This window comes from Leptinotarsa decemlineata, unplaced genomic scaffold, assembly GCF_025532065.1.
Source record: "Leptinotarsa decemlineata unplaced genomic scaffold, Ldec_3_MD MMD2_tig00026294_RagTag_RagTag, whole genome shotgun sequence".
Classification (NCBI taxonomy): Eukaryota; Metazoa; Arthropoda; class Insecta; order Coleoptera; family Chrysomelidae; genus Leptinotarsa; species Leptinotarsa decemlineata.
Genome location: NW_027412674.1, coordinates 12,812,634 through 12,828,888, shown reverse-complemented (window position 1 = coordinate 12,828,888; position 16,255 = coordinate 12,812,634). Strand labels below are relative to the sequence as shown.

General features: G+C 34.3%; 1 protein-coding gene across 12 annotated transcripts in view; it reads right to left on the bottom strand.

The window, feature by feature from the left end:
• Stacl (SH3 and cysteine-rich domain-containing protein) overlaps positions 1-16,255 on the bottom strand; it is a 379,844-nt gene that overhangs the window by 329,915 nt on the left and 33,674 nt on the right. For 10 of the 12 annotated variants that reach the window (XM_074180450.1, XM_074180451.1, XM_074180454.1 and 7 more), the window contains one exon: positions 3,610-3,783. In XM_074180450.1, coding sequence (XP_074036551.1) covers positions 3,610-3,783 — 174 coding nt within the window. The remainder of the gene's footprint in view (positions 1-3,609; positions 3,784-16,255) is intronic. The other 2 variants (XM_074180459.1, XM_074180462.1) reach the window with 1 other exon arrangement.

Genomic DNA, 16,255 nt, shown 5'->3' with positions numbered 1-16,255 from the left:
AGCAGGGATTAATAAAAGGTTATGACAATGATCCTCAATCAAACTTTGTATATAATTATTGAATTTCCTCAACTCAAATCCTGGAAACTTTGAGAGATATTGAGGTTTCGAGTAAGTGCAAATAGTTTTCTACCTGACAAATGATGTTGTGCCAGGAAAACTCCTGCTAGAAAAGTTTCAGTTGCCACAACAACGTGGCAAACAAGAGAGTATTTTGATTAAACCTCCTCAAAGAGCTTCGGGTAGAATTACTGGCTTGAAACAACTCGGCAATTATAACTTATGAACCTCTACCGTAAATCTAAATCGGGTAGTAGTTTGTCCAACAGTTAGTCTTGAACAGAAATGAAAATATTTCTGTAGAATAATTGGTTATGGCGGGTTTAGGGCCATGTTTTCTCAGAAGGTTGGAAATATAATTCGAACATTATTTGTTTTACTGACATGCACTCTCAAAATTCACGATGGAGGGTAAATATTTTTTCCAACGGGGGAGATTTATCATCTCGCAAATAAATCAGATGGGAAGTATTTCATAGAATACTTCCCATCTGATGTAACGACAAATCTTTGACTGAACGTTTCGTGACAACACGGCCACCATCAATCGTATTTTGACTAAAAACTACTATTAAAGTTACTCAGGACTGGGAATTATAGAAATATTCCATATTCAAATTGATTCAGGAGAAATCAGCATTGAAACAAAGATTACTGTAATATAGAAATTTCAAAAAAGGAAAAATAAGAATGTTCGTTGTATTGGGGTACCTTTTTTTCTAAGTTATTAGATGAGGTACTTCATTTGTTGAATACGTGTTGAGGAAATGAAAACAGTTCACAAAATAACTAACGACGTTACCGTAATAACAAATTGTTGTAACTGATGATGTTTGCTTTTACAAATGAAACGCTATAAAACTCTAAAGTATGATATTGCAATGTTCTGTGATTTGATCAATATTTGTAATGGAAGATGCCGGTCCGTATTTGGAAGAAAAGTTGATAGTAGGCGTGGTGGTCGAAAATGTATTGTATTTATTTGTAAATATTGTATTGTATTTGTATTGTTTTTTAAAACAAATTTTTATTGCTTGAAAACCATTTGTTGATCAACAATTTTTTTTGCTACTAAATGTGAATATTAGGAAATTATTTTTTTAAATCATAATTTCTTTTTCTCTGTGATATTCCATATTTTCAATTTATATTTTTTTTATTCAATCAATAAACAATTTTTTGAAACAAATTACTTTTTACGAAATATTTTTTCAATTACTACCAGGAGAAAACAAAAACAATCATGTTTCACCAAAAATAAAATTTGAAAATTATTGAAAAATGTGTAAAAAATAAATAATTTTTTTTTTCAGAAAAAGTGAGACACAGTTGTTTTTGTTTTGTTTGATAGTATTTAAAAAAATATATATCGTAATGATTCATTTGTTTAAAACCAATTTTTCAATAAAAAAATAAATTAATAAAAAAAAATTTTTAGAATATCAAAGAGAAATAGAAGTTACGATTTGAAGAAAATCGTTCCCCAATATTCATATTTAGTGGCAAAAAAAATTGGTTATCAATAAATGCGTTTTCTGGCAATAAAAAAATTTTTGTTTTTGAAAATCATAATATTCATCACTGATAAAAATCCCTCCAAAAAAATTTCGAATATCTCATAAAAAAAACATTCGTTTACAACAATTTTCCAAACAACTAGAGCTGAAAATTATAAAAAATCATTTTTATGTAACTTCAAATAACAAGAATTTGAATATTGAAAAAAATTTCATTGCTTCAATTGAATTTTTCACTTTTCAATGTCTTTGATTGCTAATAACATATTGGAAAATCCAATTTTCTTTTTTAATTTTTCCAACGGGAATCTTTTTGAAGCCTTCCAAAAAAACTCTAATAAGCGGAAAAAATTTGAGGTTTCAAGTTTGAAAATTATCAGGACTTTTATATAAATTCAAAACCTTCAAAAATTAGTTAATTAACTAAAGTATTCAGTTAACTAGTTTAGTGATCCAATAATTTTTCTTAAACAAGGGGTTGGTTGGGTAACAGGATCAATTTTTTCTTAAAAAAACAATTGTATTCTTGCCGACGTTTCGAATGTAATTGAATTCTTCTTCAGGGCTCTGTAACAATGAATTTTCATGAATATACTTTCCACAAAACTTATTTCAATTTCACAAGAAATAATGAGTTCTCATTTAAATTACTCACCGAAAAGTAGTTTTTTCGTGTTGATGAAAATATTATTTTAAAAATCATCAGATATATTAGATACGTATTTGAAAAATAAAAACAAAAAACACATTGCAAACAACAAATTTTCGAGACAACACCAACACAAAACGGCATGAAACAAACGAATTGCTTTATCTCTGATTCTGATAAGGTGGTGTCTGTTTTTTAATAAATGGCAGAAAAAAAAAGAATGAAAGAAGTGTAAATTATTCAGGTATTTTACGTATCAAATCAAATTATACGGTATTAAGGCCAACGACATCTCTTCTAGTGTTTACACTATCGCATTCAAGGATATGTATCATTTCGCTCAAAATTCTTTTTGATAAGTATAATTGAACATCTAAAATAGTTAGATGATCAAAATAAAAAATGTTTCCATATTCTTCTTCATGTTCAACGAGAGCTGTGGGATTTTTCATATTCAGTTTCTCTCATGTGTTCTGAAACTCGTGTTTTAAGATACCGTCCGGTTTGACCAACATAGCATTTGTGACAGCTTCCACAGTTCAATCTGTACACAATATTGGATTGTATTTCTTGTGGTGTTTTAGTTTTTTGTTTCGAGAAAAAATGCTTTCCAACTGTATTTTTTCATTTAAAAAAGCCACTTTTATTTCTTCGGTATTGAGTAGCATTCCAAGTTTAACAGATACATTTTTTACAAAATATATGCATTAAGAAGTTGTCATTTTCATTGCCTTCTTTCAAAAGATATGTTGACGATATTGTTACTTCCATTCCAAAAAATAAACAAACTGAAATATTAGACATTTTCCATAGTTTTCATCCAAAACTAAAATTCACTCTAGAAATGAAATAAAACAATTCGTTAGCATTTTTAGATACTAAAATAATCAAAGATTAAAACCGAATTTTGAAGGTAGACTGGTATAATAAACCAACTTTCTCTGAGAGATTTTTGAATTCTTTTTTGAAACATAATTTTCAAAATAAAATCAAAATTATAATGAATTTGAAATCAAGAGCAATTGCCATTTTTATAACAATTAATTGTTTTCATCATAGTGCTGGGAAACCCTGTACAACTACATGCATTTGTTAATATGTGTGCATTATTCAAAATTCGAGTCCAGAAACATAATGATAATAATCCAGTGTATTCATAATCATAGCTATCAATATACCAGAGCTACAGGGAGAAATCATATCGAAATATTGATTGAATAATTTGATATTCATGATATTCATTGAATAATTTGATATTCATGAGAGGTTTATATCAACGTCGATATCACAATTAAATATCCGTATCACAATTGTTCATCGATTTCAGTTATATCAAATTGTCGAAGTCTCTCAAAGAAAGGAAATTGATTGGTATGTACTTACCGGTTCGGACAAGTTTGAAGGAAACGGCATTGTGAGATTTGAGATGTTCGTTGTACGCTGGATGTATCAGATCTCTGAGAGGTGATTCATTTCCTGCCATTCTGATTTCTGTTTCGGACGATCGTTTTGTTCGTTGGCTGCTGAAGAACGCTCTCTTCTTTGTCGGCGACTTTTCTACGAAAAAAATTATTATATGCAAACAAATCGAGATGAATTTGTAAATTGAATAGTCAAAAATCCTTTTTGAAAAGGGTGGGGATTTCGAAAATTCAGCCACATTCTAACATACTTATGAAATATTCATACAATTTTCCAATTAAAAAGAAAATTTTTTTTTGAAGTTATTGCTTCTCTCAGAAAAAAGTAGAAGGTTTGGAGGTGATTGACGGTGTTACATGATGAATTTCATTAGTTTGAACTTCCATTATCTGATATTATATGAAATAATTTAAAAATCCCTGGAAGAACTTAAAAAAGGAAAATTAAAATAGGATAGATGAAAATAACGAGTATATTGATCAAGAAATCCTGAAATGAAATAACAGTGAGAACAGAGAAGCCCACAAGAAACCTCGTGTCTGGTTGAGATACGTTGACGACACCTTCATAATATGGAACCATGGGAATACTGAACTACAAGCTTTCCTGAAATACATCAACAGCGTAAGACTTTCCATCACTTTCACAATGGAGAAGGAAGTCCACAACGAATTGCAATTCTTAGACGTGTTGGTGAAAAGGACCGACACTGAGTGGAAAGCATCTATATATCTAAAACCCACTTACATGGGACAGTATCTGAACCACGAATCCAACCACCATCAATCGACTAAAAGAGGAATTATCTAGACTCTATTAGACCGTGCTTTCGGGCTCTTCAATATGCAGGAAGGTCTCGAAAAGCAACTAGACATCATCAAAAATAACTAGTTTAGTGATCCAATAATTTTTCTGAAGAAGGGGGGTTGGTTGGGTAACAGGATCAGTTTTTCTTAAGAAAACAATTGTATTCTTGCCAACGTTTCGAATTTAATTAAATTCTTCTTCAGGGCTCTGTAATAATGAATTTCCATGAATATACCTTACACAAAACTTATTTCAATTTCACAAGAAATAATGAGTTCTCATTTGAATTACTCACCAAAAAGTAGTTTTTTCGTGTTGATGCTAATACTATTTTAAAAATATTAAACATATTAGATACGTATTTGAAAAATAGACACATTGCAAGCAACAAATTTTCGAGACGACACCAACGACAGAACTCGAAACAAAAAACTAAAACACCACAAGAAATACAATCCAATATTGTTCACAAATTAAACTGTGGAAGCTGTCACAAATGCTAGTTTGGTCAAACCGGACGGTATCTTGAAACACGAGTTTCAGATCACATGAGAGACTCTAAGAAACTGAATATGATAAATCCCACAGCTCTCGTTGAACATGAAAAAGAATATGGACACATTTTTTATTCTGATCATCCAACTATTTTAGATGTTCAACCATACTTATCAAAAAGACTTCTGAGCGAAATGATGGGATGTAATTTCAGTTTTTTTGTTTTAATAAAATTGTTATTTTCGGTTATTCTTTCTATTTCTTTCAGGGATTTCAAATCAATTTATATTATATTTGACAATGGAAGTCCGAACTGATGAACTACACTACGAAACATTGTCAACCACCTTAAAAAAAACTGAAAGTGGGACCGTAACGCATAATATAAACCAAACCAGAAACAAATGTCTTTTGGAAGGCCAAATGCTCGAAAAGCAAAAAAGTAGGAGTGCAACACATGTGTATCCACCTAACAAAAAAAATAATTTGGGATATAAAACTTTTTACTACAAAGCAGAATATAGAAGTAACTTCATTAAACAAATTCGACTCTGATAAACAACTCCTTCTACAGTGGTTTCGGGATACAAAAAGCGACCATCCCATCTCCATTTCTCCAGTGAACTGATCACTTGTTCAGGCTTCTCATTGCCTCATAAATTTCATGGGACAGCACCTTATCCATTTGCTTTTTGAGAACGGGGAGGTAAGCCACGAGCTGGGCAGCATAACGTTTCCTACTATCATGCAGAGGTCTCTCATCCCAATTCAATTCGGTAGAATTGCTATTTTCAAATTAGAACAAAGGAAATTTCAGGTACTTCACTACGCATTCAGGTAAAGTTTTCCCATGGAGGTGCAGTACATTATCCTTGTCTATAAGCGAGTCAGCAATCCAAGTGTCAAACACATTTGTAGTGAAGATATTATAGTTACTGCGAAGAACGTCCACTAGTTTTCCGACATGTTGTATGACTTTGCAGATGTGTGGTGATTCGAATAGATTCTTCATTGCTTGATGAACGTGCCAATTCTTTAAAAGAGCCATGTCGAATAAGTATACACGTTTCCATGTGCATAGAGCGAGAAGTTTAACAGTAGCTGCCAGACTATTTTCCAATCCCAATTCTATTACTCCAATTGTTTCTGCTCCAGACAGTTTTTCAATGTCCTCATGATACTGCCTATCTTGTTGCTCCACAAAAACGTAATCAGTACACATGTCCTTCAATTGTCGGTATTCCTCTGCAGTTGACTCAATTTTATTGTATTCTTCAGCACCTTTCACGTCTGCGGAACCTTTAAACTTATGAATTCTCCTGATTTCTTTTCTATAAAATGCACACACTCCTTGGAGTTCACTTGCGTGGTTCTGAAACTTCGTGTTCACCAATTCCAACCGATGTTTGCCTCCAGTCAAGTAGTTCCCTTCGACTGTATTATGATCATACAGGTTCGAAATGAAGTAGTCACCATGTTTGGAAACTTCATTATAAGGCACCCTCGCATCAATGTTGTGAAAATTGTGATAATTTTGTAAACTTGCTATGAGCACAAAATGTCTTCCCAGAAGAATAAATAGCCAGTTAAACTTTGAAAGGAATAATGAGTATACTAGATTAGTACAATTGTATTTATGGTGATACTCCCCTCTCCTAATCAACGCATTATCATAGTAAATTCTAGTAATTTCACGAATTAAAGTTAATATTATAAAGACAGGTACATTTTAGAGACTATAATCATAAATTTTTCAGATGGTCGTATTACTTTATCGACAATTCAATATTTTTCACTTGAGTAATTCAAAGAATCAGAAGAAAAATTAAAATCACACACGTTTGTAGATTGAAGGAGGGAATCAAACTGTTGTTTCATCAAGATAATGCACCAGCATTGACCAAAATTAACGAATTGAAGTTAAAAATTGCTACCTCATGCACCCTATTCGCCTGATTTAACCCTCTTGGATTATTTACTGTTCCCAAACTTGAAAAAATCTAAAATGACTCAGGAGTGAAAAATTTTTCAACTATGAAAAAGCGACGTCCGCAGTTATTGGTTATTTTGGGTAACAAGATCTTCCTGCTTATCTTTATTTGAAGGCGGAAATAGTTCGATTGACTTAGCTTGCTTGATTTTCAATGTTCAACAAAGCGATGCACTGCGAAGGGTACCTTTTAGAAACCTTCATTCAGAGAACGATATTCTTTTGAAATAAACTTCTTGGCATTGTCTTTTTGATCAATAGTTATCTTCAGCGATTCAATTTCACTGTTCTCTTCAAATCATTTGAGTATTGTATTTTCATATGATCGTAATCGTAAAGCATATTATAAAGATGCAAATTTCTTGTCCACAAAAGAAAAACATTACGTGAATGAAAAAAGACTGTCATAAATAATTGATACGCTTGGAAATTCCCTATAGTCGAGCTAACCTAATTTTCGACTCTAGGGAAATAGCGCTTACCGCTTGGTTTTATGTTTCGGGACGATCAAATTAAAATTTCACGTCAGTAATTCTATATTAGGTTCATCCACGTGGTAGTTTAATTGCGGTATTGAGTATCTGTCGGAAATGGAAGATGAATATCCATTTCTAGGTGTTCCTGTCTGGCAGGTAGTTTGGGCATTTCATAGACTGGAGAAATGCACCGATCATTTTCCCATATTGATAGTCCCTCTTCTTTGTAATGATCGTGTACAATTCTGAGTTTTAAGATGAATTTAATAATGTTACCTTCGAAATTCATTATTTTTGGTAATGATGGTCTAGCCAGAGTATACAGAAGAAGGAATAAACGTTTTATTCCCTGCTGCTCATCTTCAAGGTTCCCAGTTGGAGGTGGAAACAAAAACAGTACTACTACGAATCACACCTGTGCTTCTTAGAGGACCTGCTGGGGATATTCCGCACTCTTTAATGAAGCATCAACCTGTATCATGCTTGAGGAAGACTTAGCTAACAGATTACAACTTCCAGGACCGGTTGTTCCACTCTGTTTCCAATGGACTAATGAAATAATCCACCACGAATATCGTTCAAGAACCGTGCAGAATTTGCGACTTCTATCTCAAGGAATAGATGTTGATAACTTGAACGAAAAATATCCTTATTTAGACCGTGATCTATTGGCATCAATGAGAAATGCTAAACCGGAGCTGTTGATCGGTCAGGATAATTGTGGCCTCATAGTACCAAGAAATATCATCCAACCACAACTGCATCAGCCCATTATGTCTCAATGTAAATTAGGAAGGGCGGCGCATGGTTCTACCAGTGGAACTGAAACCTTTCTTTCCCATGTAACTCTTTGTTGCAGACATTTGAATAATGACAAACTGCATGAAATGGTAAAGGATACTTTTCGTCTTACCAGACAATTTCCAGACGATGTTATCAAATCAATCGAAGACAAAAGGGCTGTGGAGATCATGGAAAGAAATCTGAAGGAAGTCGGTAATCATTACCAGATAGGGCACCTATGGAAACGCGACAACCTTACTCTACCGCCTAGTAAAACTAATGCCCTGAATCGTCTCTATTGTATGAAACGAAAAATGGACGAGGATACCAAATTTGCTGAAGAGTATACTGCAAAGATTACTGAGTATCTCCAAAAAGGATACGCCAGGAAGGTACATACATCTGAAGTTCAGAATAATAAAAACAACTGGTATCTTCCACACTTTGGGGTTGCGAATATCAGCAAAACTGGAAAGATCCCTTGGTTTTTGACGCTATTCACAGCTCCATTCAAAAAAAATGTACTCTCATCGGAAAAGCACGTGTTGAATGATAGGTGCGGATCATCAATTAGTAGCTGGCTTAGTTGTTCACAAAATTGCAGCCTTCTATCAGGATCATCTTCATTGAGTTCCTGTACTAATTCAACTTTGTACGGATGAAATTTATAGGCTTTTAACATCCGTATTATGGACGAACGGGAGACACCTGAGGCTGCAGAAAGCTGACGGGTACTTTGAGTATGATCCAATTCAACATGTCCCAAAACAGCGACTTCCACTGCTTCATTTCTGATCGGTTTCCTAGGCTGGTGTTTCACATTACAGACAGATCCGGTATCGACAAACTTTTGGACTAACTTGGCAACGTACGAATCATTCACATTTTTCCCGGGATGACTGTTATTAAAGAGGTGAGCAGTAAGTCTAGCACAACTATTATGTTGATAATGAAGTTTAACAATATCAACTCGTTCAGGAATGGAATAAACCATTTTTACAGTAAAGTTGAAATAATTTCAAAAGCAACCGAACTGAATTAATGAACCTTCTCCTAAATTCTTTTTGTAAACTCATCTGCTGTTGTTATTTGAACCAAAAAACGCACGAAAGAAATTGAGGAATGTAGTAGTGATAAAAATGCCGTTTTTTCCGCATTTTCAATAACACCAAAAATATCGAGTAAATGTTCTTGCTTTATTTATAACTATTCAAGTAAATACAACAAATTAGGTATCATTGGAAAGAGAATTGTGTGCCCTTTCGAATGATATATCACTCGACCCCACTTTCCATTTAAAATTTTAGGGTTGTTACTCACCCTCGCTAGGGGTTTGAAGGCACAGATAGAAAAATACATCTAAAATGTGTCCCCCTCATAAGCAAAATTGACCTGTCCGAGCATTTTTGCGTTAATTTACAAAAAAGGAGAGAAGCAAGGTGCATACTTTTCGTTGGACCACTCGATATAATATTTTCCTAATTCTACGTTAGTCAACAGCTATTTGCATTTATTTTCCGATGCAAGTGATAAGGCATATGCAGCAGTCGCCTTTTTGAGGATGGTTGAAAATGACGAAGTCCACATTTCACTTCTAGCAAGAAAAATCAAAGTTGCTCCAAAGAATCAACAAACCATCGCAAAATTGGAGTTACAAGGAGCAGTGCTTGCATGTAGAATGGCAAAATCTATACGGAAGGAACTGGAATATGAAATTGATAAAGTTTTTTTCTGGACTGACTCAATGGTTGTTATTCATCAAATCAAGTCTGAATCAAGAAGATTCCCGAATTCCGTAGCTTGTCGAGTTGGAGAAATTCACGAAGACTCTGATATGTCGCAATGGCATTGGTTACCATTTGAATTGAATGTTGCAGATCGGGCAACGGAAGAAAGGAAAGATATCAATTTGTTGACAGGAGGTGAGTGGTTTTCTGGACCACATTTTCTAAAATTGCCTGAAACTGATTGGCCGGAAGAACCACGTTGCTCCAATGAAGACAATCTGATACTACTCTTAGATATTAATGATAGTCTAGTTCTTCCGATGGACTTCCCCAATATATCCAGATTCTCGAAATTTATTCGACTCTGCTTGGATTCTACATTTCAATAACGTTTGGAGAAGAAATTTTCATTCTGAAAAGAAAGCTATTTCTACCAAAATCTAGTAGTTTATATAAATTATCTGCCTTCTTGGATGAATATTTTATATCACGCCTGGACGGTAGGATTCCAGATACGAAAGAATTGGATATATCATTTGAATCGCGAAACCCTATTCTGTTAGATCCGAAGCACAAATTCACAGAGCTCCTCATAGATAAGTATCATCAAGAATGTAAACACGTGGGTTTGGAGACAGTGGTCAACAATCTTCGTTCCAAATATTGGATTATGAACATACGAGTAGCTGTAAGGATTACAGATTGGGGTGTTACTACACCACATTTCTCCATGTCATCTTTGAATTGTTTTTATTTTTGTTCAAAACAAATTGTATACAGGCTGATTCACGGTGGAAGGCACATTAGACGTTTCTGGTGAACCAGACAATAGATCACTTTGAAAATTCAATGGTGGGCATATTCGGACATTCTCTAGCCAACTAAAATATTTTCGACAATGCGGTGTTGCCGCTTCTATTAGAAAGCAGTAGCAACTTTGATTTTTCAAATGGAACACTCTATATATAATATTATTTTTTGAATCTCCAACAATTGCCCGACAACTTTTCTTGATATTTTCCTATACCTATCTGTTACCGTTTTCGAAATAAAAATTAATTTCAATTTTTTTCTTCGAAAATCATGACTTCTAAAAATGCCAATATCTTTTAGTTAAGAAGTACTATGATATCGAAATTTGCTTTGGAGTTAGGTGATACTTGGACACTTCCCACACGTCAGCCCAATCTCCGTTACTTCAATACAGGGTGGTAAAAAAATACAGTTTTTTCGTTTGCTTGAAAAAGTTGCTGAAATTTGATTATTTTAAATGGAATACCCTGTATATTATTGAAAATTCGGAAAGCTGCTGAAATTTGCTTTCTTACTATATACATCATACCTATACCTAACTAGTCAAGTTTCGGACTTATGAACATTTATTTGTAAAAATGTCCCTTCAGAATGGTATTTCCATTCGGTATTTGGTAAGCAGGCCATGATTACTATTTGACAGTAGCGTTGTGACATTCTCCTAATAATGTCGACATTTTCGTCACTTCAGAAGTTGCAAATACCTTCAAAACGATGGAACAAAACTATTCAAACGAAGTTCTTATGAATTTGTTTATTATTTTTGGACAGTGTGACAAAATTATCAGCAGAACATGTAGAAAGTTCAATGAAATGTATCCGAATCTACCGCCAATGAACCTCAAGAAATTTATACGAATTCAGAACAATTTCAATTCATTTGGATCAACTTTAAAAGCACCAAGAAACTTGCCTCGACCCGTAACTTTCGAAGACAACCAGATTAATGTCTTAGCATATTTTCACGCATTTCCCGAGTCATCGATAAGAAGTGCTGGAGAAGATTTGGGTATAAAATATTCATCGGTTCAAAGAATCTTGCGAAGACATAAAATGCATGATTATAAATTCACCAAAATTCAAGCAATGAAGCCTCAAGATCCTCAACAGAGAGTAGAATTTTGTGAAATGTTGTTGACACGCATTCAAGAAGATCCACTTTTTTTAAATAAAATTATTTGGACTGATGAATCGAAATTTTCGAGAGAAGGGATTTTCAATAGAAAAAATTGTCATTACTGGTCCAGTGAAAATCCTCACGTCACAAAAGAAGCCGGATTTCAAGTAAAATTTAGTTTCAATGTCTTCTGCATGTTGATGGACAACAAATTGAGGTACGTGATATACGAGGAGTCATTAACATCCAGAAGCTACCTGAATATTTTGGAGAATACTGTAGACAGTTTCGTGGATAATCTGCCACTCGAAGATTATCGGAACTGTTGGTACCAACTAGATGGAGCTCCTGCACATTGCACAAGAGAAGTGAGCGCAGAACTGGATAGATTATTTGACGATCGGTGGATGAGGCGCTTGGGACCATGGAATTGGCCAGCGAGATCACCCGATCTTAATCCATTAGATTTTTATTTGTGGGGAATGTTTAAAGAAAAAGTTTACAAAATACCCGTGCGTTCGAGAGATGATTTGTTAGAAAGGATTGCCCAAACATTTGAAGATTTGGATCCCAATGAAATCAGATCTGCCACCACGAAAGCAGTCAACACCCGCATTTTAAAGTGCTTGGAAGTGAACGGCCAGCGATTCGAACATATCTTGAAATATTTTACATGATTGTTTTACTTTTTTATAATTATTCATATCAATATTTCCAATTTCAAGTTTCTTGGTGCTTTTTTAAAGTTTATCCAAACATATTGAAATTGTTCTGAATTCGTATAAATTTCTTGAGGTTCATTGGCGGTAGATTCGGATACATTTCATTGAACTTTCTACATGTTCTGCTGATAATATTGTCACACTGTCCAAAAATAATAAACAAATTCATAAGAACTTCGTTTGAATAGTTTTGTTCCATCTTTTTGAAGGTATTTGCAACTTCTGAAGTGACGAAAATGTCGATATTATTAGGAGAATGTCACAACGCTACTGTCAAATAGTAATCATGGCCTGCTTACCAAATACCGAATGGAAATACCATTCTGAAGGGACATTTTCACAAATAAATGTTCATAAGTCCGAAACTTGACTGGTTAGGTATAGGTATGATATACAAAGAAAGAAGGCAAATTTCAGCAGCTTTCCGAATTTTCAATAATATACAGGGTGTTCCATTTGAAATAATCAAATTTCAGCAACTTTTTCAAGCAAACGAAAAAACTGTATTTTTTTACCACCCTGTATTGAAGTAACGGAGATTAGGCTGACGTGTGGGAAGTGTCCAAGTATCACCTAACTCAAACCAAATTTCGATATCATAGTACTTCTTAACTAAAAGATATCGGCATTTTTAGAAGTCATGATTTTCGAAGAAAAAAATTGAAATTAATTTTTATTTCGAAAACGGTATCAGATAGGTATAGGAAAATATCAAGAAAAGTTGTCGGGCAATTGTTGGAGATTCCAAAAATAATATTATATACAGAGTGTTCCATTCGAAAAATCAAAGTTGCTACTGCTTTCTAATAGAAGCGGCAACACCGCATTGTCGAAAATATTTTAGTTGGCTAGAGAATGTCCGAATATGCCCTCCATTAAATTTTCAAAGTGATCCGTTGTCTGGTTCACCAGAAACGTCTAATGTGTCATCCACCGTGAATCAGCCTGTATACGGAGATGCTTTATGTTTTCTGTTCACATTGCAAATTGTAGCATGCATTCGTTGAGAAAATTTACTTTGCAATTAATATCTTGCATAGTCACAATATCACCCCATGGTAAGTTAGCAGCATCTTGAGAAAATATACTTCTGTCAAGGAAATAAGAATTTCATTTCATGATAGTTTTTCATACTGATGATAACAATTCAACTCTTGGTCGCAGTTCTCTTTGATTATAAATTATAATAATGGTTGATCAATTCATGTGAGACAAAATATTTGCAAGTCAACTGACTGAACGATCAGTTTGAACGGATCCATCATTTTCGATATTCTGAAATCTCAGGTAGTTTGATATTCACTTGAGTGAAGTGGAACAGTTGCACGAGTTCATCATCAACTAATTTATACTTCGGTGAGTACATTATCATCGACAGCGGTAAGATCCTGATGCTAGAAGAAGATTCAGTGTAGCAATATAATTGGATTATAAGTCAAGACGTCAAGACGTTATTGATTTTGGCTGTATAGAAGGAAATACGACGTCGTGAATTGTATTATGAAACCGAACCATTCATCGAAATTAATTAAAGTCTGGAAACAAGCTGACATTCAAATGAAAATCTGATGAAATAACGTGAAAAGATAGGAACTGATCATATCCCAATCGTGTGAGTAACATGAAATATATGAAATGAAAGGAATTCAATGATATAAACAAATTGATTAATATAAATTAAATGATACAGATATGTTAGTGAAACTACTCATTCACAATATACAGAGTGTTTCCTAACTACGGTACAAAACTTCTGAGGTGATTCGTTAGGTCGCTTTGTTGCTCCGTTTCTGAGACGGGGCGTTGAATTAAAAAAAAAACGGTATCTATAAAATATCATAAATATCCTCACACAGATTTGGTTGAAATTTGCTACTCATTTGAAGCAATAAGGCGCCTATTTAGCCCTGAATTGAATAGGATTATCACATCCAGTGGTGTCGCAGTGGGCACCACAGCCCTGAAAATTGGGAAAGTACGCCACAGACTTGTTGCAGTTTTGAATTTTTTTTTGAATTGATTCGCTGGAAATATAACTTTTTTGTCGCTTGTGTTTTTTCATATGTAGTAGGTTCGTTTGCAAAATGAAAATGAAGCCACTGTGAATATCATCAACACCTACTTTGGAGATCAGCTGACAGTGATAGTGTTGTCATATCAATGAAAGTTGTCAATTAGCAATATCATGAAGAATTTTACTAACGCTGGCATGGCTGAGATGAACTTCATTAATATATTAGCAAATGGAAGAAGCGCGGCGAATTTACCAGGGCATATATCTCAACAAAGTAATTCCATGTGCCAAAACATTCAAAACGCTACATCAAGATTATGTGGAACTGGGACTTTTAATAATAATGCTAGTGGTGGAAGACCAGACACTGTAAAAACGCCTGATAGAAAAAAATCCTTCAAATAGTACCAGGAAAATCGCACTGCAGCTGTCAGATCAAAAATCGTATGGACCGTTCTAAAAAAATGCCTATATCCATATCACATACAGCTGGTCAAAGCTCTACTGCCTCGGTATGTTCACCCAAGATTGATGTTTTGCAGGTGGTTGATTTATACGGTGGCATACAGTAATAACACTAGTTTACAGCTATTTCACGACTGTAATGCCCAAGGCAGCTCTTTGTTAATTTTTGTCCCTGAATGTGAAAATGATAGTAGGTATTTCCTAACACGTAAGATTTTTGAGATATGATTTTTGTCACAAAAATTTAATGAACACGACATTCCAACTTTGGTTTTCCCCAAAATTAAGGAAATTGTTTAAAATCTGGCAACACAGCGGCTCTGCCCAGTATTTGAATCTGCTTCCGCTGTATTTGAGACTTGTAACGCCGCTTCTCGAACTTCCGATACTCGAAGTTTCCAGAAAATACCAGAAATACGGAACCGCTATATAAGTAGCAGGTTGACAATTGGATCATCAATATTGGTTTAACGCGAGAAGTGGTGGGATAATATTAAAGAAGCGAGGTGAGCAAACACGCGAATATTAACAGTATTATATTGGTGTTATCTTCGTAAATAAAATAAGTTGACTTTTGTAAACGCAGCATCACATATTTGAACTCGACGTACGCAACAGTACAAAAATGTCCAAAGTACAGAAACGTGGCTACGTTAATCCCGCAGATAGTTTCTGCTATATATGTGGTCAGTTTACTCCAAAATCGCAGAAACGGCTAATTAATCAAATGACCAAAGTAGCTTCCCATAAGTATTTTGGATAGATCGGGATTGGGCTCCTCACGTATGTAGCCAAACCTGTGCAGAAAATCTAAGTACCTGGTTGAATGACAAACGCTCTTCTATGCCTTTTGTAGTTCCAATGATTTGGCGAGAAAAAACAAATTATCACAACGACTTTTACTTTTGCATGAAAAACGTGTCTGGTTTTTAAAGAAAGAGCAAACATAAAATTGTATATCCGTATATTCTTTCTGCAAGAAGGCACGTTCTTCATGGAGAAGGTTTACCAGTTCCAACACCCCCGGCAAATTGGAAGGAAGATTTGGAAATGTATGTGCAATTAGAAATTGCACATAACCCAGAAGAATGGCGTTCATTTACAGATTCGTCTAAAACAAGTTTGAAAGCCGTTTTGCTCCATAATGGTAACAAAAGACCCTCTATTTCTCTTGCACATGCAGTGATCATGAAGGAAA